Source organism: Prinia subflava, chromosome 4 (genome assembly GCF_021018805.1).
Source record: "Prinia subflava isolate CZ2003 ecotype Zambia chromosome 4, Cam_Psub_1.2, whole genome shotgun sequence".
NCBI lineage: Eukaryota > Metazoa > Chordata > Aves > Passeriformes > Cisticolidae > Prinia > Prinia subflava.
Genome location: NC_086250.1, coordinates 22,514,837 through 22,532,784, shown reverse-complemented (window position 1 = coordinate 22,532,784; position 17,948 = coordinate 22,514,837). Strand labels below are relative to the sequence as shown.

The following is a 17,948-nucleotide window of genomic DNA, read 5'->3' as shown; positions in this document are numbered from 1 at the left end:
AGGCGGGGGCGGGGCGGGCGGCTGCGGGTGCCCTCCGGGCCGCGCGGGGCGCTGTGGAGCCCGGCGGGAGAGCGGCCTGGCTATGTCGGCATCGCTGCTGCGCCGCGGCCTGGAGCTGCTGGAGCCGCCGGGTGAGCCCGCGGGGCCAGGATGTGCGGGCGGGCAGAGTGGGGCTCCCCGGTACGGCTGCAGTGACTCCGTCCCTCTTCCCGTTGCAGGCCGAGCGAAGGTGCCGCCGGGACTCCAGCGAGGCCGGGCCGGCCCCAGGGCGGCGGGCGCGGCGAGGCGGAGGAAGAGGGCACCGGAGCCCGGCAGCAAGGCCACGGTCAAGGGCAGAGTCGTAAAGTCGGCGATAGGTGAGTCCCGACCCTTCCACAGCCCTCTTACCGGGGCACCCCTGTGGTGTCCCGCAGCCACGCTGCCGGTCTCTATCCGTCCCGTCCCGTCCCGTCCCGTTCTCCTGCATGCTCTCTTGGTGTCGCTCAAACAGCCTCATTTGTGGGAGCACCCCTATCCCTGAGCTGTAACGGTGTCTTTCTCCCGGGGTTTTGCTGATCCTCCTATGACTCTGTTTGTGAGCTGCCAGGATGAGCAGCTGATGCGTTTTGTCCCTTTCTGTTTTGCCCCAGAGGAGTACCATAAGAAGAAGCCTATGAATCACTTGAGAGAAAACCTGCAGTACATGTTAAAGGGACGACTTGTTGCAGACAAAGCCGTCACAGAACAAGTAAGACTGTAATTTCTGTTGCGGAGGGGTCTGTTTCCACTGAGGAACACAGGTGAATGGGAATCATCCCAGGATCTTCTGGATTTATACCTTGCACAAGAGAGTCAAATTAAGTTTCTGTCTACAGATGGCCTTGAGGAATTTCTGTGTGCACTGGCAAAATAACTTACTAAGCTTTAAACTGTTGTTGATATGTTGCTCCCTATGATGTTCTCTTATACTAGTCAAAATCATAGAATCATATAATCATAGGATGGTTTGGCTGGGAAGGGACCTTAAAAGATCATCCAGTTCCAACCATCCTGCCATGGGCAGGAATGCCACCCACTACAGTCAGGTTCTTCAAAATATCCTGACAGCTGTTGGCTTTTCTTAATTACCAAAGATATTTCATAGTTTCAGCTGGCAGAGATGCCCTGGTTCAGACCTTCTCCTTTACTGTTGATCAAATTGGCCTTCTCTGTAGCTGGAGGCTGATTAATGAGGAACCAGATGTGCTGCTGGCTCACATAATAGTAATTAAATGATTCTTCTCATAACTTGAGAATTTCTTAAATAGTCTTCCACAGAAGGTACTCTCATGCCAGGATTTGAAGAAAAGAATAGCTGACAGTGCTAGAATCTTGGGCTGTTAACTTACATAAACAAAGTGGTTTGAGCCAGTGTTTCTCAGGCTGGAGATTGCGACAGGAGGTGACAGTGTAATAGAAAATGCAGAGAGAATTCCAGCAGCTTGTTGGTTTTTTGGTTTGTGTCATGGAGAGAGGGGATAAAAAGAAAGTCATAGTTTCAGAAAGTTCTGAAATAAAGTCAATGTTCTTATCTCTGTGACAATTACTAGAAAATAGTTTTCATATTTGACTCCAGTTAACAAGTTGGTATCTGCTGTTATCCTAGTGACCTGCTTTGGTTAACATCAGTGATTTGCCTCTCACTTTTCTTTGGAGGCACTCTGGAAAATAGCAGGGTTCTTGTAGAATAGCAGGGATGCTGCAGATGAGCTTGAAAATCACTGCTTTGTGGTTTGGTCTGGATAACAATGACTTGTTTTTTCCATTTCTATATTATCTGAAGGTTCTTGCTCAGAACAGAGGCCGAAAGTCCAAAGATCAGCCTCCAGAGAAGACAGAAAAGAAGAAGCCCCAAGGCACTGTGTTTACTGAGGAAGATTTCCGTAAATTTGAGAGGGAATACTTTGGGGTCCCATAAACATCGTGACAGGGATTTTTGCAACTCAAGTCTTTCTGCAGCTTCTCCAGTCTGGCTTGCAGGCCTGGGCATTTCCTTGGCATGTTTGAGATGGCACGTGGGGGATGTGCCTCTGCCAGTGAGTGCCTCTGTGTAGGACTCTGCATCTGGGCAGATCTTGTTACTGGCCAGCTAAAGCCACAGAGGTGCTCTTGGCTCTGAGGTGGGTTGTTCTTATAATTATCTTCCTGCAGCCAGCATGTCTTGCATTCTTGATGTAGAAGGGTGGACCAAGCCAAATAAAAATCTTTTTCCCCTTCCTCAGGATATAAGGCTCCTGCTACAAATGTTATTTGTCAGGGAGCATTGAAAGTACCGTATCTGCATGGAGAAATGTTTTGGACCAGCATTAAGAAGAGAAGGATGCTTTGAAAGACTGTTAAACTTGAGTAACCCAGCAGTTTGGGTTCTTATTACAGCCCCTGCCAGTCATTGCAAAAACTTTTTATATGTCACTTGGTTAAATAATTGTTGCAGATGCTGTCTCTATGCCTTTGTAGTAGTGATTATTATGATAGGTGATGAAGACAAACAGTGTCACTGCTGTGATCCAAGCATTCCGCTCTTTAGGATGACTCAGTTGTATGAATGGCCTCTCCAATTCATTTTAACACATATATTAAATCATCTCTCTGACATGCTTAGGCCTTCAAAGAGTGCAGGTTGCAATGGAGATGACTCCTGCATTTTGGATACTCACAATCTTCCTTCTTTCCAAGGAGGAGCTCTCACATGGAGAAAATTGTCGTTTGAATGTTTATAGCAGAGTGTCCCACCAAGATTTAGTCATGCCAGCAGGACACCACTGCTGAGTGATGCCAGGTCCTGTAACCAGGAGGGCTTGTGACACAGATGTTAGTCTTGGCATCATTTTAAAATCTGAGCCTGAGCTTGTGGTGCTGGGTTGAAGGCAAGTTGTTTTCTCTCAGACCACCGCTAAGTTCCCAGCTGTAACAAACAGAAGGCCCAGCAGGTGGGAGTGTTGTTCCAGAAACTTCCTTGCTAAACCACTCTAAATGTTTTTTATTTTATATATATATATATATATCTGGGGAGCTCTGCCACTGCCTTTTCCTGCCCCTTACCTAAGAAGATGGGAAATATGTGTTCCCTTGGGAAAAAAAAAAAAAAAACAGGTAAGGAGAAAGACTAATGCCAAACTTTGGTTAAGCTCAGGAGTTGATTATAAGGGGCCTGTCTGACATGAGCAGCAGCTGCTTGGTGCTAGCACAGGCAGGAATTCACTTACTCTTTCCCTGCCCTCTGATTATAGTTCCTGGTGCTGTCCTCTTAAGTCTGTGCCTCCAGTGTTGAGTTCTTTTCCTCTTGTCTGCATAGGAGGAAAGGTCACTTGGATGCTTGAGATCCAAAGAGGGGAAATAAATAGTGAGTGTACTGAAGTGTACGTACTGGAAATTGGGTAATAGCACGTGGAAGGGGATTTCGTGTAATAGGATCAGGTTCAACTATCTGCAGCCAAAAGTGGTAAATATAGTGGTAAATAATTGTTCAAAGAACAATTCCCTTTTTTTTAGTTCTTCCAAAAAAGTAAAAAGTGTAAAAAAAAAATCTTATTAAAAGAATGGAAGCACTATTGTTTGAAAAAATAGGTGAGCAAAATTTGTATTTAGCACGTGTTCCCCTAAAACTTCTGAACTATGTGCCTCCTACAGTGCATGTAAGCTGGCCTAACACAAGCAGCTCTGTGTGGAGCTGTCATGAGGATAATAACTGTGAAAAAGCTGGCTGTGCCACAACTAGACTGAAAGAGGTAGATTTCTGAGGTGTTATTTTGTTTTAAGCCTTCGTCTTCAGTATTTGGCATTTCCCATGACTCTACAGAAGTCCTTCATGTCCTCTCCTGCTCCTCCTCTACCCATTCCTCCTATGCACCCTTGTGTCTGTGGTTGTTCAGCTCCTGGGCCTTTCTCTTGCAGGCTAAGGGAAGCAAAAGCATCCTTCCTTGCTCCAGAAAAGGGCAGGAGGGTAATGCGGTTCACTCTCTTTGTACAACACCCAGCCCATTTGTTTGAGAATGTAAGCAACAGGAAAGCTCTTTCAAAGTTAATGAGGAACTTAAGGGTCAGGCCCAGAACAGGTTCTCCAATGGATAATAACACCCAGATCAGTGGAGTTTCAAAACTGGGTGGCAGCTCTCATTACTGGCTGGAAAGACTATTAGAGCCAACACAAGTTATCAACATATTTCTTGAGGCATTATGTTGTCAAGGAGGGTAAAGCTACCTGACAGACTGAATTTTGCCATTTGAAACCAAACTTGATTCTAGAGTTAACAGTATCCATAAATAAATTAAACTTTATTTTGTGGGAGGAAAGAAAAATAAGCAGAAGTGAATAGTGGCTCTAGACATACCATCTGCAAGGATAAAGATCTAACATGTAGCCTTGACTTTGCCGCCTCTCTGTGAGGATATGAGCTCCTAGGAAAGAAGATCAATGCCACCTGAATACTGGGTAGATAAGGATGGGTGGTGCTCCATGAGGGGAATGTCTTCAAAGGAGAAGGAAGAACAGGTACCAGCCTGTTGCATGTGCCTGGTGTTAAGCTAAAGCTAGGCACCTTCTCATACTCTCAGCTATCTGTTTAGCCATGCCCAGAGGATGCCAGCTGTGCTGGGACCCCAGGACCCCTTGGAGCAACCTACCCCATTCCTTTAAGTGTTTGAGGCCATGCAAGATGGGGCTTCGAGCAACCTGCTCTAGAGGAAGGTGTCCCTGGCAAGAGGGTTGGAATGAGATGATCTCTAAGGTCCTTTCCAACCCAAACCATCCTATGATTCTGTGATGTCTGTTCTTCGCAGCCAGACTTCTCTGCCCGATGGAAAAGACAAGAAGGGGTTAGGGAAGCAGCAGCTGCCTTTTCCTAGTTGGCCTCCAACCTGTTTCCCACGCTGGAAGCTGACAGGCTGCAGGCCACAACAACCTTTAGACCTGCTGGACAGCATTTCTTTCCCGCGCATCTGCGAGTGGCAGCGCAGGGACGTGTCCCATTGCTGTCAGGCCAACGCCGCATGCTCACTGAGCTCATCAGGCTGCTGGCTCCCTTCCCAGCTCTGCGACACCAGCTGAGCATCCTGCAGCAGAAAATAGAGGCAGCTGAGCAAGGGAATGGTGAGAGTGCCATCTTACAGGGCATCTCCACCCACACTTAGCAGGGAGTCAAAATGGGCAGCAGTAGCAGCAGCTTTAATATGAATGAAAATAAAAGCTCTGGAGTGTTATTAGTGTGGTAGAACCTTTCCAGAGAAACTGTTTAGAATCTTTCCCAGATGCCCAGCCTTGAGCTAGCTTAGAGTGAATAAGATTCATCACACCTCTTAATGGCCTATTGCTCCCTTGTTATGTGAATGAAAAGCAAAAAAAAGGAAATTTGTTCCATTGGGTACAAACTAATGTAAGCCCATATAGCCTCTGCTATATCAGCAAGTCTCCACTTCTTTACCACAGAAAGCAACAACAGCTATTACCAGCACTATGTGTCAGAGAGGAGAGGACTGCAAAAGTAAACCAAGAAAACATGTTTGTTCAGGACACCAACTTCTTGCCTGTGAAATGACATAGCAGTAACAAACCTGGCTGCCAATGAACTTGTTCAGGCAAATTATAATGAAAACACTGAAAAAGCTGTAGGAGAAAATCAAGGGGTAGGGGAGGGTCCTAAAAACCTTAGCCAATCTTACCCTCTGGATACTTTTTTCTGTAACTGCCTTACATTTCAGTCTTGCTGATGATCAACACAGCATCAGCATCTACAGAAGTAACAGGCTCCTGAACACCTCATGAAGGGGACTGGCTATTGTAAAAAGGGTGCACAGCAGCAGGGCCCCAAATAACTCAGAAAAATTACAGTGAAAGGAAGTTCCTCGTTTTGAGACATAAAGAACCATCAGTTCAAGTCAAAATGAGAAGTGTGAAAGAAGGCAGACTGCCTACTGTCTCCTTACAGCTCAAAATGTGAAACTCCAGCCAAGGCAGGCTGAAGGGTTGGTAGGTTAGAGAGGGATGAAAGGTTTGCATGTCTATCTGTAGTTATGTTAAATAGGATTAATAGAGACAACCACTAACTGGTGGAGGCAGGGGACACAAAAAGCATGGATGTTGCTCTGCAGCTGTCTAAGGGCTACACACACTTTTTTTCTGAAGGAATAAGCTGTTGGCAGGGCTAAGCAGTAACGTAGCCAAGCTGGTCTGTCCTGAGCTGCACCATTTGCATACCAGCGACATGAGTTATCTCCTTTAATGGGAGGCAAATACCAGGGCTCTTTCTCCACCTGCCCTGCACACTGCAATGGAGATGCAGGGGAGTTTCAGGACTAGGAGATTCTCTGCCCTATATAAATTAAACTGATGCATCTGCTGTGCCTGGAATTTGCTCCTGCCATTCCTTAAAAGGGGGGGGGGTGTCTGTGTGTGGGTGTGTGTGTATGTGTGTGTGTGCAAAAGAGGAAGAGAACAGCTGAAGGAGAAATAAGAAGGCACTGGCCATCACTTGGAGAGCATGCACCTCTGTAATAGGGAAACTGGAGCTGGTGAGTGCAGCCAGCTTTCTTCATTTGGTGACTTCATTCACTTATGACACTGCATGAGTGCACTGAAAATAATGCAAAGGCAGCATACCTGGGATATCTGAGAAACCAAAATAGTATTGCCTAGGTCAGGGGACTAAATTCTTCTGTTAATTCACAGGGCCAGAAGCATTTGAACTGGAAAGTCAGCAAAGGTGAACACTTCTGGCCCAGCAAGGGGTGCTAATGGTAAGACCCTAAGATGGCCTTTGCACTGGAAATGAAGTGTAACGAGTTTATGTGCAGCACTGCCATGGCAAGGCAGTGAATACAGCAGGACAGAGGAAGGTAGGATATCTCTAGAAGCTGCTTGGACCATACTGAGAGAAAATTAATATGCACAAGATGGAAATTATGCCTATAGGAAGAACAATAGAGATACTGTTTGTTTTTTGTGGCTCTGTTTTGTTTTGGTTTTTTTAGGTCTAAATCTATGGGAAGATAAAGAAAACTGGTATTCTTCTGACCAAAAATGTATAGATTTTTCCACCCCCCCAAAAGAGGTTATGAATGGACTACCACTGTGTGAAACTATTTGCATCAAAATAAGCCACATTTTCTTTCTATAGTCCAGCTTGGGAGCACTTAAGGAACATTCATCTCCCAAAGGACAGCCTGTCCTTGCAGCTATTTCTGGGATTTCTGCCAGGCAAAAAGCTATTTGAAAGATTTTATCATCATTCTTTCTTCATTCCCCAGCACTGCAGCTGTGTATTTACTTTTGTAAGTGTGCTGCAGAGGTGCATCTGATTCTCCACACAGGCAGTGAAGAAGTTGCCAGCAGTGATGGTTTCCTCTTTTCGTTTTGAATGAGAAGGGCATGCACCTGGGTCTCTCTAATGGCAGAGTGAAGAGGAAGGCAGTTATAAATATCGTGATCACAGCAGAAACAAGCTTGTGAGAAGGGGCTTTGTGAGCAGTGAATTTTAAGAGGTTGTTTGGTTATGTGGGGGAATATTGGACTCCTGTTTACCATGAAGCACAAAATTGGCCAAGGGATCAGAGCCTGAAGGTCATGCACACTGTGGTTGTGAAGTCTACTTCACTGCCCTTAATTCAGAGGAAAAATAACTGAGACAGAAATCCCCTCAGCTGTGCCAACTTCAGATTCGAACAGCTTTTATATAATGCAGACTGGGGGAATTCTGCTGTTTCCAAGGACGCAGAAGAACTAGGCTTCTCCAGGGGTAGATAAAGCCTGCATTTCATGTGCTACAATCTAATTCTGGACACGGTATCATGCTCTATGCAAGCTGCAAGGAATCAGTTGAAGCACATTTGTTCTGTGAGGCTGTGAGAAAAAGGAGAGAGCTCCTGGAATTTGCAAAATATAAAATCAGTTATTAGGCTGGAGGCTATCCGATTTTTTAACCTTGTGGGCTGGAGTTTGTGACAAGAGTTCCTTGGCTCCTGCTGCAAGATGGACAAGCTGCTGGGTTGCAGAGCCAAGCGGCATGGTGTGCCTAACTGAAGCCTGGAGGGAAAGTCTAGATTAAAAATGCAGAGAAGAGTCAGCCCTGATCTCCAGCCCCAGTGAAATCTTAACTAAGTTACTAAGTATGGAAACACAGAGTCATTTCAGCAGGCATTGCACGAGATTGCCATATGGGCTGCCTCTGCAAAGCCACAAGCTCAGAGCCTCAGCAAGCACTGACACTGCTGACTACTCTTTAAAGCCAAGTTTCTGACTCTCCTGCAAGGAGTTCTATACAGCACATGCACTGCTGCAGAGAGCAAAGCAGCATGGATACATCATGCATTCCTTCTTCCATGTTCCAGCTCTGATCTTCCTTCCCTGGAGTGAGTGTAATTTGACTTGGGACTTGCATACCCTCTGCAGGGCTGTAGAAACTAGAAACATATACTTACTGGCCAACTCAGACACTGCCTCATCCACCGGCAGAGCATGAATGTGAAGAAAAGTTTATTTTAGTCACGAATGGCTTACAAACAACCCTGCCATGGGGCACAGAGGGGATAAATGTACTGACAATTTTTCCAGGCTTCAGGAGAACTGAGTAAGGGCTGCAGAACACAGGAGGTGCTCCCTCAGCCCTGGCTGCTGCCAGGTGCAAGCAGAAGTTGCTATGGCTCTAAGAGAAGAGGAGGTGGTTGCCCTGTGGTGATAAAGAGTATGAGGAGAGGTGGGTTTTCCCCCAGCACGGTGAAGTCACCAGCTCATAGATTCATAGCAGTTACTGTGTTTTCTGTGGCTCAAATGAGACCAAGTGCCATGTCATCTCGGGTGCAAAATTTGACCAAAACCTTGTGGCTTTTCTACCTCTAATTATCCTCATCCCTAACCTGGCTGATACAGCTGATTCGAAGGAAACCTATACATTGGTCTATCTCCTAAACCACAACAGAGTCCCTTGTCTCTTGCTTGCAGTCTCCATTTTGCAGTGCATCCCATCCATACAGTAAACGATCATCCGTGCCCTTACCCAGGAGGTTTGAGATGACTCAAATTGTCTTATGATGCCAAGGGGAGGGTCTTAGTTATCCATCCCCCCTCAGTGTGGCATGACCCCTAAATCCTGACAGGGAGCCTTCTTGCTGTAATTTAAATAGCACTCAGGCACAGCTGTAAGCACAGACAGATGCCACTGAGGGCCTGGCCCACTCAGCCCTCCATGGCAGCAATCAGTTCCTGCTGCCAGCCACCACCTGCACTATCCATCGGCTGGAATAGCCCTCACACACCAGGTCCCTCAGCACACAGCTGTTATCCCACATCAGGTAGTATCTTGAGCAAGGAGCACAGATGAAGGACTGGAGCCCTAATTTGAGGGCATAAGGAGCTCAAACGTCACAGACCAAGACCCCCAGCAGGCTGCAATTGGACAAACCATTCTCCAAGATTCCCTTAAAGACCTTTTCCCTCCCCACTCCAGCATGGACTGGAGCCCTGCTGCCACTGCACTGAATGCATGTGCCAGCCAGGCTAGGATGTCCAGGCAACCCTGAGCCCAGCAGCTCAGGGAGCCACGCTAGTAGCAAGTGAGAAGGAGTCAACTCTTCTGAAAGTATATCCATATGCCAGAGGGATTAAGCACTGTTAAACAGGGCTATCAATGGCAGAAAAAAAAAATTTAAAAATTGCACCCACATGAAGTACTTAGAAGTGGCACATCCCAAATCCTTAAGCAACCACAACACCCCTACACAAATACAGGTGCCACTCCAGCACACCTGTACCTTCTCTGCACAGCTGAGGCAGGACTAGAGCTGAACGTTTTATGGACCAACTCAGCTACAGCCTTGGTAGAATTAAGTAAATTCTATGTTTACAGTTTAAAATTTGACTCATCAGTGGCTGGCTGAAGAACCAAAGACTTTCCCACTGGTCCACGAAGGTGATCAATCAGTAAGAGCACTACAGTAACCCCATTCCTCTGGCCCAGCTCACACATTTGACACAGCCTTGCAACAACTCCTGCTCGTGGTTTGGGCACTTGGGAGACCCACAGGCACATGAGGAACTCAAGTGCAGTTAACACTGGTGCTTGCTCTGGACTTGTCTACTAGCAAGCTCTTCCCTAAACCAGTGCTCACAAATTTTATTTTGTCCCTGGACCTTTTTCCTCCCTTCAGAGAAAATAAAGCCCTAAAATACGCACCTCCACCACATGGTATTTACTGACATTGCATCTTCCATCGACGCTCTAATCTCAGTTGTTTCAATAGGCTCACAGATTTGCTGGAAACCCTGAGGCACCTCAGTGTCATCCACTCTCACTTTAGAATACATGTGAACTATGGAGGGGGACAGGTCAACTGAGACACTTTACACACTTAGGTTCAAAGCACTCTGTGCACTTGCTCTGCACCCACCACCCAGAGAAAGCACAAGTGACACACTGCACTTTCTAGACACAATGGCTCATTGTGCTTGTATTTACACCCAGGTGTAGTTCAAGTCATGCTGGTTTTACAGGTACCACTGATTACACACCATCATTGCACATTTACTACAAAATTATTTATTAGACAGCAATACACAGCTTCAGCAGGAAGCTTATATACATACACAACACTGCTGACTACCCTACTCAGGAACTCTAGCTCTTTTGCCCTTGGCCTTGCGGACTTCTTCTATCAGATCTTTTAAGTACTGAATTTCCTTACTAAGGGAATCTGCTTTCTCCTTCAGAGCCTGGTTCTTCTGCTCCAACTCTCTGCACTCCCCAGACAGTGCCTCCTGTTCTGCCCTCTTTTTCTGCCGGTAACGTGTGGCAGCCGTCTTATTCTGCTCCATCTTTTTTAGCTTCTTATCCATTTTTTTTTCTCCTTTCACCTTTGCTGACACTACCTTCTCTGCAGGATAGTTGTACGGTTTGGATTGCACAGAGCTGCAAGGGGTATCTGCAGGGAACTGGCTGCCATTGGGGGATCCAACTGAATTGGGGCTGTGTTGGGGGGTTCCCAGGTAGGAATCTGGGCTCATGCATATTCCACTATCATCAGAGTGGTTCTCCTCCTCTTTCTCAGACTTGGTAATCACCACCACAACAGTGGGGCACTCCTGCTTTCTTTCTCCTTCCAGAACATCCACTTCACTACCTAATTCTAAACTAAATGAGTGGTCTGGAGTGGAAATCAGAGACCCTGGGGAGAGGGGAAAAGACCAAAGGGAAGCCAATGGGGCCATAGGATCTGCTCCAACTGGGGATTCAGGGAGATGGGTGATTACGTTATTTATCAGTGGAAGTTCTTTGTTGTGAAATTCCTGGATGGTAGCATTAAATAGATCACACGAGTCTTCCAACGCGGCCATCAGCTCGTCTGGTGAGACAGTGGCTTCCAGATGTTCCATACCTAACAGGCCATCAAAATCAAATTCCTTCAGATCCATCTTCTCCACCATCCACTCCATGCCAGAGAAGGCATCCTCTGCACAATACAAAAAGTAAATTACCACTTCAGTAAACCATTACACAGTGCAACTCAAGCTTACTGAAAACCATCTAGAAGTTTATCATCTCAGCATCTTTCCTCTCTAATGTATAGCACAAGGAGTAAACCATCAGAAAAAAAAAATACTTTTATTGAGCTCCTAAAATGTGCAGGGTACAATGTAGGCAACTTTTGTAACATTCCAACCCTCTTATTTAAAGACCACAAGAATTCAGAGACATTTGCAACACACAACTATGCTTTCTTCTTTAACGTCTGCCAAGAAACACTACTTGTGACAGCTGCTGTATTATTTCATGGCCAACACAAATGACCCTTTACCATAGCCAGCAACTGGTGCAGGCTAAGTAGCATAGCACATACTCTTTCCAAGCCCAAGTAAATGCATGTGAGATTTATGAAAACCTAGCAATTTATTTTTAACTGGAATGTTGTGGTATTATGTAATTGATGCCCTTTATGAAAATAAGTAATACCTTACCCTGGCTGCTATCTATGGTGTTGCCTAAACTGTCCACAGCAAGCCAATTGGAGGAGACTGCCTTAGCCTTGTCGCTGGAGAACCCATGCGAACTGAGGGGCTCGGCCACCTCCAGGTAGTCATCTATGAGTCCCAGACTTTCCTCAGCCACCGAACACGGCTGGCTGAAGGGGGATACTGAATCCCCCAACAGCATCTCGTTGTTCAAGAAGCTCATTTTCGTCAGCTTTTAACGCTTTGACGTCGAAGAAGGATGTAGACAAGTAGAAGGTTTTTTCGTCGACTACAGCAATGCTGCTGTGCGGTGCCGTGAAAAACCTGAAAACAGAACTTACACTTATCAGTATTTGGTCCATAGTAATCTTTTTTAGCAGTGGCACCCCAGAAAGTATGGTACAACTTCACAGATTATCTTATTTCTTTGTTTCTGTGCTGCTGCGCATCCCCCGCCGCCTTCAGGGGCTGGCCCCGCCCACCCGCCGCCATTTCGCGGTCCCGCCGCCATTTTGTGTCCTGCCACGTTTCCACCGCGGCTTTAGCGCCGCACAGGGCTGTGCGCCTCAAGGCCAGGGCTGACTTAACGCTGCACTACTACAGCTTTTAGTATTAGTACTGGCGCCAGATGAGTAACAACCCCCGTTCATCTGTCTGCGATTATACAACATGGTCTTTACACCCAAACCGCTAAAACCTCGTTTTTCCCTACGTACAGCAGCGCTTTCCCTCGTGAAAGCAAAGAAACGCCCCCGGTGAAAATCCCAGAAAAAAATTTAAATAATAAAATCCCGTATTTTTCCAAAGCAATGTTTCTTTAAGAATAGGAAACAACACGTTCCTCATAAATTCTTTCGAAATAGCACTTCCTGCTATTTCTAACGCTCGCCGCACCCGGGGATATTGAGCTATACAGAGATCTCCCCACCTGACACCCATTTTAGTGTAACTCGTTAAATTATGTATTATCTCGGTATACCTAGGTCTCTCCCCCGCGAGATACCAACTAATACCACACGCGTAATGATAAGCTCATTTTAAGAGGGTGACAGGGCGCCTATCTACATACAAGAGAGGGAGCAGCCATCCCTCACACACGATACTCACGCCATAGTTGCAGATGCCGGGGATGTGCTGAGGCCGCCGCCGCTGCTGCTGCGCCTGCTGCACTGGCCTATGCCGCCGCTGCCCTGCCGCCTTAAAGAGCCATGGCGGCCAGGGGAAGGGGGGCTGCTCGTATCCGCGCCGCGCGGGAGGTGCTGCGCACGCCGATATAAACACAGCCACTCCTTTGGCTCTCAGCGACGGGAAACAATGAGGTAGCACCCCTTCCGTTCCGCTCTTATATAGGAGCCGGTCACGACACGCGCTGCGATGATGCAGTATCCTTCCGCTACGCGTCACTGCCTGACATCAGCACTTAGCGGCCTGTAGCCTGTCTTTTGGGGCTTCTTTCCTGCTGTTCTCCTAGTTAAACACAGGAGCCGCCGTCGTGTTTACCGAGTTAAAAAGGGGAGCCGCCAACAAGACACTATAGCTACATGACGGGGCTGTCGTCGAGGGACTATATAGTGTATACATGCGCGCTTTATGCCCCCCCCTTCGGGCGCGACTGTGCCACGTGACCGGAGGGACTAAGGACGTTCCCCCCGCGGCGAGCGTTGGGGGAGAAATTTTACCTTCAACAAAGACGCGGAGCTCGCGCGGAAGACGTCACGCAGCTCGCCACGTGGGAAGGGCCGCGCTCATTGGCTACGGACGAGTCGTTCATGTGCTCCGTGAGCTGTTATTGGCCAGGGCCCGGAGGAGACCAAAAGGGAGGGGACGGGGGGAAAGAAGGAGAAGTGGGGGAGTAGGAGGAGGAAGGAGCAGGAGCAGCAGTAGCGGGGCGGGGAAATGGCGACCGCGGGGAGGAGAGGGGTGAAATAAGGATGATGCTGGGAGCGGGTGGAGAACGAGCGGCCGGACAGAGAAATGGCGCCAGCCCACGGTAGCCCTGCGTTTCCCCTGACATGCCCCTCTCAAAGTAGTGTGTGCTCCCCACTTCGATTTCCAGCGGCCCCTTTTGTTCCCCACACAAAGCCCCGCTGGGGTCAGGCCGGAGCTGGCGGCTGCGGGCAAGGCTGAGGCGCTGGCATGGCGCCCCTGAGGTGGCGGCAGCCCACCATGGCTTCCTGCTCCCTGAGATAACGCGCTGCCTTCCCTCCCGGCCTACCCCACGCATGGAGCGCGTTGATTACGGACTCTCCGGGGCTGTGGGTTTGTGTACGTGCAGGAGGGCGTCTGCCTGGAGCCTGCCGGCCTCACAGCGGTCATGGGGCTGCACCGACGCTGAGAGGTTTTTGAGGAGCGCGGCTGCAGAGCCGCTCCACCGGGCAGCCGAGAGTATCAGTCTTACTAGTGCTTTCAACCCATGCAAGGGCTGAAAATGAAGTTGGTTATTCGACAACTAAGGAATGAGAATGTGCTTTCTTGCCATGCAGTTTCATGCTGATGCAGTTGCTTCTCTGTTCCCTGTGCAGACAGCACTAAGACTGGTGTGAGCATTAATGGATCACCTATAGAGCCTCGCAGCTACAAAGGGCAGTGGCACCTTGGGTAGCTTTCAAAGTGCCGTTTGCTTTTTATCCGATACAGATCAACTTGCTTCTAGGAAAGAAGTCAAACCTCTTTCCCCACCCTGTTCCTGCTAAACAGTTCCACTAGCTGGCCCGGCCTCCACTGAGACAGCTCACAGCAGGAAACTCACAGGGGTCAACATTTTTCCCCTGGCTTCAGTTCCTTCATCATCCTTTCAGTCGGGTCACACAAGCACTGGACAGTTCCGGTGAGCTGGGAGTTTCAACACCTGTGCCATTCCTCACTGTGTCAGAGTTACCCAGCTTCAAAAGGTTTATTTTCCATTTTGCCAGCCTCACAGCACCATCAGCTCTGAGAGCTGTGGTGAGACCTTGCTTGTTCAAACATCATCATCTTGCAGCTCATCTTGCTCTCAGCTACTTCTGCAAAAGGCTCCTCTGTTTTCCAGTTAAGGCCCCAGTAGTATTTGTGTAAAACCATAGCCTTCACCTTGTTTGCTCAGGTCTAACTGCCTAAAATGTCTTAAACAACTTGGCTGATGATTTGCAAGGATGGAGTGTGATCCAATTTCTACTTTAAGCAGTCTGGTCTTAGCAGTGTAGCTGCAAAGCAGAATATGTCACTCCACATCTGTAACATGCACACTGGCTGCTGAATTAAAAAGGGCAATTTTCCCTACGTGCTGGTGTGTTGGTATTTTATTTTGGTTGGTTGGTTTTGGTTCTTTCTTTCTTTCTTTGCAAGCACAGAATTTGAAATGACTCGTTAAAATAGAGGAGGCAGAGAAAAATGTCCTCCAATGCCAAGAAACACCACCGTGGCAGTTGAGCACTCTGAGATAACTGTTCTGATAAATGCACTACAGAGGAGGCAGATCTTCTTCAAAGGAAAATCGAGATGCTGTGGCAGCTTTTAAAGAGGCTGAGTGGGTGATTGGCTGTGTGAACGAGTGAACAGCACTTCCGTGTCCTCACTGGCTAAGGGAGAGCTCTCACATCCACAGCTGTGCCTGCCTTCCCCTCCTTTAAGTGAAAACGGCAATTGTATGGCCATAATAGCAGCTAAACAAATAGAAATGCACCAAATATATATACACCCAATTCTTCATCATGAAAAGATAATTATAGATTTCTCTGAAAGGACTCTGGGAATGTGTGCGCAAGAATCACATAAGCAAAAATGAAGTATGCAATGAGGAACTTAACCCAGATCTGCCTGTTTCCTAGCTGCCTGCTTTCCCTTTTGTGTGTGAACTGAGGTGGAAATTGTCTGTATTATGAGTTCCAGACAGATTTTCTGTAACAATCGCCAGTCCAGAAAGGGAAATCAAGTAACCAGAAGCCAGCCATTTAGAGAAAAGCATATTTTTCCCTGTTTGCTGCAGGACTGCAGAATAACTGTTGTTAAATCATTTCATGACCTACAACCCCAATTCCTTCATAAATTATCTTTCTTCTTTTGCAGATATTATGTCAGACATATCTCCACTGTGGCTAGATTTTTTTTAACCAAGGTAGAAGACACTTTTTTTAAGCACAAATAACATTTTTTGGGAATTTTTGTACAAGTGAAATTACAAGTATTTTCTAAGCACAGGATTGCTAGCTACTCTTTACTAATTCAAAGGTGTTTAAAAAAGAATTCCTTTCCAATATTACATAATACATTTGTGGCTTAGAGACTGATCAGCTCTGAAGAAAATTTCATTTCCAGCACAAAAAGGTGGCTTCTGAGGGAACACCAGTTTGTGTTCATGGTGAGTGAAGTCCTGCTGTCACGTTAACAGCTTTACCACCATGGATATTATTTTCCTGCCCTGGGTACTTCAGCAAAAGGAACTCCTGGGATAAGTAAGATCCATCCTGAAACAAGGATCCATCCACAGAAACAAGGAGCCAGCTGCAGGAGAAAGGAGCTGCTTTTCCAGAGCTCGCTGCAGTAAAGAGGCCAAGGGCCTGGCTGAGAAGCAATGAAGTGCCCTGATAAATCCAGCACTGCAGAGAGCCACCTCCAGACAAACAGCATCACCAGGAGGTAGAAAACTAATACTTCTCCACTCACCCTCCTCCTTCCTTTCCTTCCTTGGGATGGAAGGTCAATATATGGGCTTTAATAATCTCTTAATTTTTGGGGTTTTTTTCTTTTTAAAGTAAACATTGCAAAGGAAGAGGTTTTCTTCTTCCAGCAGCAAGAATACAGGAGACAATCACGCTGAATGCTGTTAGTAAGCACACCAAAGACTAAGAGGATGCAAATGTTTCCATAGTAACATCCCCTCACACAGTCTAGACTGGCTGCATAGGATGCTCTCAGGGATTGTCAGTGGCAGGGAAGCCCGTTTGCTTCTGTAGCAGGGGAACAAGGGTGGTGGGAGGAGTGGGTATGGCTGGGGCCAGGAGGGGAACCAGGAAAAGTAACAGCAACAGAGAAGTCTGCTCTAGTCCAGAGTGCTGGGAAAGCCACAGCCATGGGAAAGGTGGGCTGACACTGCATTGTGAGAGTGCATGATAGCCATGGTGGCACTGGGCAGGCAGCTTTGGGCCCTCATGAGCCTCAGTGCCCCAGAGAAGGAGCAGATGGGCTTTCTGCTGGCCCTGGGCTCTGCTGGGGTGGCTGGGGAGGAGGGGGCACTGCCTGCTTTGCAGAAAGGTGAGTGTGAGGGCAAGCCTCAAGAGGATTCTTGTGAGGGATAACTTGAGTCCTTCAGGAAGCCTTACCTCGCACTTCAATGAAAAAAGCATTTCCAGAGACTAGCAGGAATTTTCCTGGAGACAGAGTGCTGAGGAAAGCACAAGGGAGGAATGAGGCAAAGCAGAGAGACATCTTGAGCAATTTTGAGGGAGAATTATGTACAGCCTCTATGGCACAGACTAATTCACTGTGCTTGCTTGCTTTTTTCCTTATGTGGTACAGATATCTGAAAGATCTTTTCTGCCACATTTTCATTGTAAGCTCTTTAGGGATTGCTTTATAGATGTTCCATTTTAAAACTAGATCAAAAAGCAAATCTATATGATTAAAGATCAGGCTGGGAGGTATTAACATCCATCTCTTATTACATACAAAATAAGTTATCCATATGCTCTGCCTCAATTGTTTTGGACTAGTACATTGAATTGAATCTCTAATAAATCATTCACTACTTACCCACTCCCTCACTGTCTTCTGTTTCCATCCTGCTATGTAAATATCCCTGACATTAGAAATGAGACTAATAAAAAAGAGGATTAAGTCTGCAATTTACATTTGCAATTTACCGTTCAATTATTTCACACAGTTACGGAAACAATCCTGGTTGTCCACCTACATTTTTCTTTACTGAACAAACTTGGACATGCCAAGCATATGCAGATAGCTCACAAAATACCTGTCTCCAGAGGCTTAGTTACTCAGAATCAGCCAGGCTGTGGCCAGC

The 17,948-nt window shown here is 46.9% G+C and overlaps 2 protein-coding genes across 2 annotated transcripts; one reads left to right on the top strand and one right to left on the bottom strand.

Moving 5' to 3' along the window:
• RPS19BP1 (ribosomal protein S19 binding protein 1) lies at nt 1-2,247 on the top strand. The gene is made up of 4 exons (XM_063395949.1): nt 1-131; nt 219-356; nt 630-727; nt 1,802-2,247. The coding sequence occupies exons 1-4, from the start codon at nt 83-85 to the stop codon at nt 1,934-1,936; spliced, it is 420 nt and encodes a 139-aa protein (XP_063252019.1). The 5' UTR covers nt 1-82; the 3' UTR covers nt 1,937-2,247.
• An 8,281-nt stretch (nt 2,248-10,528) lies between these two features.
• ATF4 (activating transcription factor 4) lies at nt 10,529-13,283 on the bottom strand. Its single transcript, XM_063395947.1, has 3 exons — nt 13,061-13,283; nt 11,960-12,277; nt 10,529-11,454 (listed from the first exon to the last, which is right to left on the bottom strand). Exons 2-3 carry the CDS (start codon nt 12,174-12,176, stop codon nt 10,610-10,612), a joined length of 1,062 nt encoding a protein of 353 aa, XP_063252017.1. The 5' UTR covers nt 12,177-12,277; nt 13,061-13,283; the 3' UTR covers nt 10,529-10,609.
• Between the last annotated feature and the right edge of the window lie 4,665 nt (nt 13,284-17,948).

Excerpts from the sequence above, each read along its gene's own strand:
- RPS19BP1 (XM_063395949.1), top strand. The coding sequence starts at position 83 with ATGTCGGCATCGCTGCTGCGCCGCGGCCTGGAGCTGCTGGAGCCGCCG. Across the intron at positions 357-629 it reads AGTCGTAAAGTCGGCGATAG|AGGAGTACCATAAGAAGAAG; the intron begins GTGAGTCCCGAC and ends GTTTTGCCCCAG. Across the intron at positions 728-1,801 it reads ACAAAGCCGTCACAGAACAA|GTTCTTGCTCAGAACAGAGG; the intron begins GTAAGACTGTAA and ends TATTATCTGAAG.
- ATF4 (XM_063395947.1), bottom strand. The coding sequence starts at position 12,176 with ATGAGCTTCTTGAACAACGAGATGCTGTTGGGGGATTCAGTATCCCCC. Across the intron at positions 11,455-11,959 it reads CACCATAGATAGCAGCCAGG|AGGATGCCTTCTCTGGCATG; the intron begins GTAAGGTATTAC and ends TGTATTGTGCAG.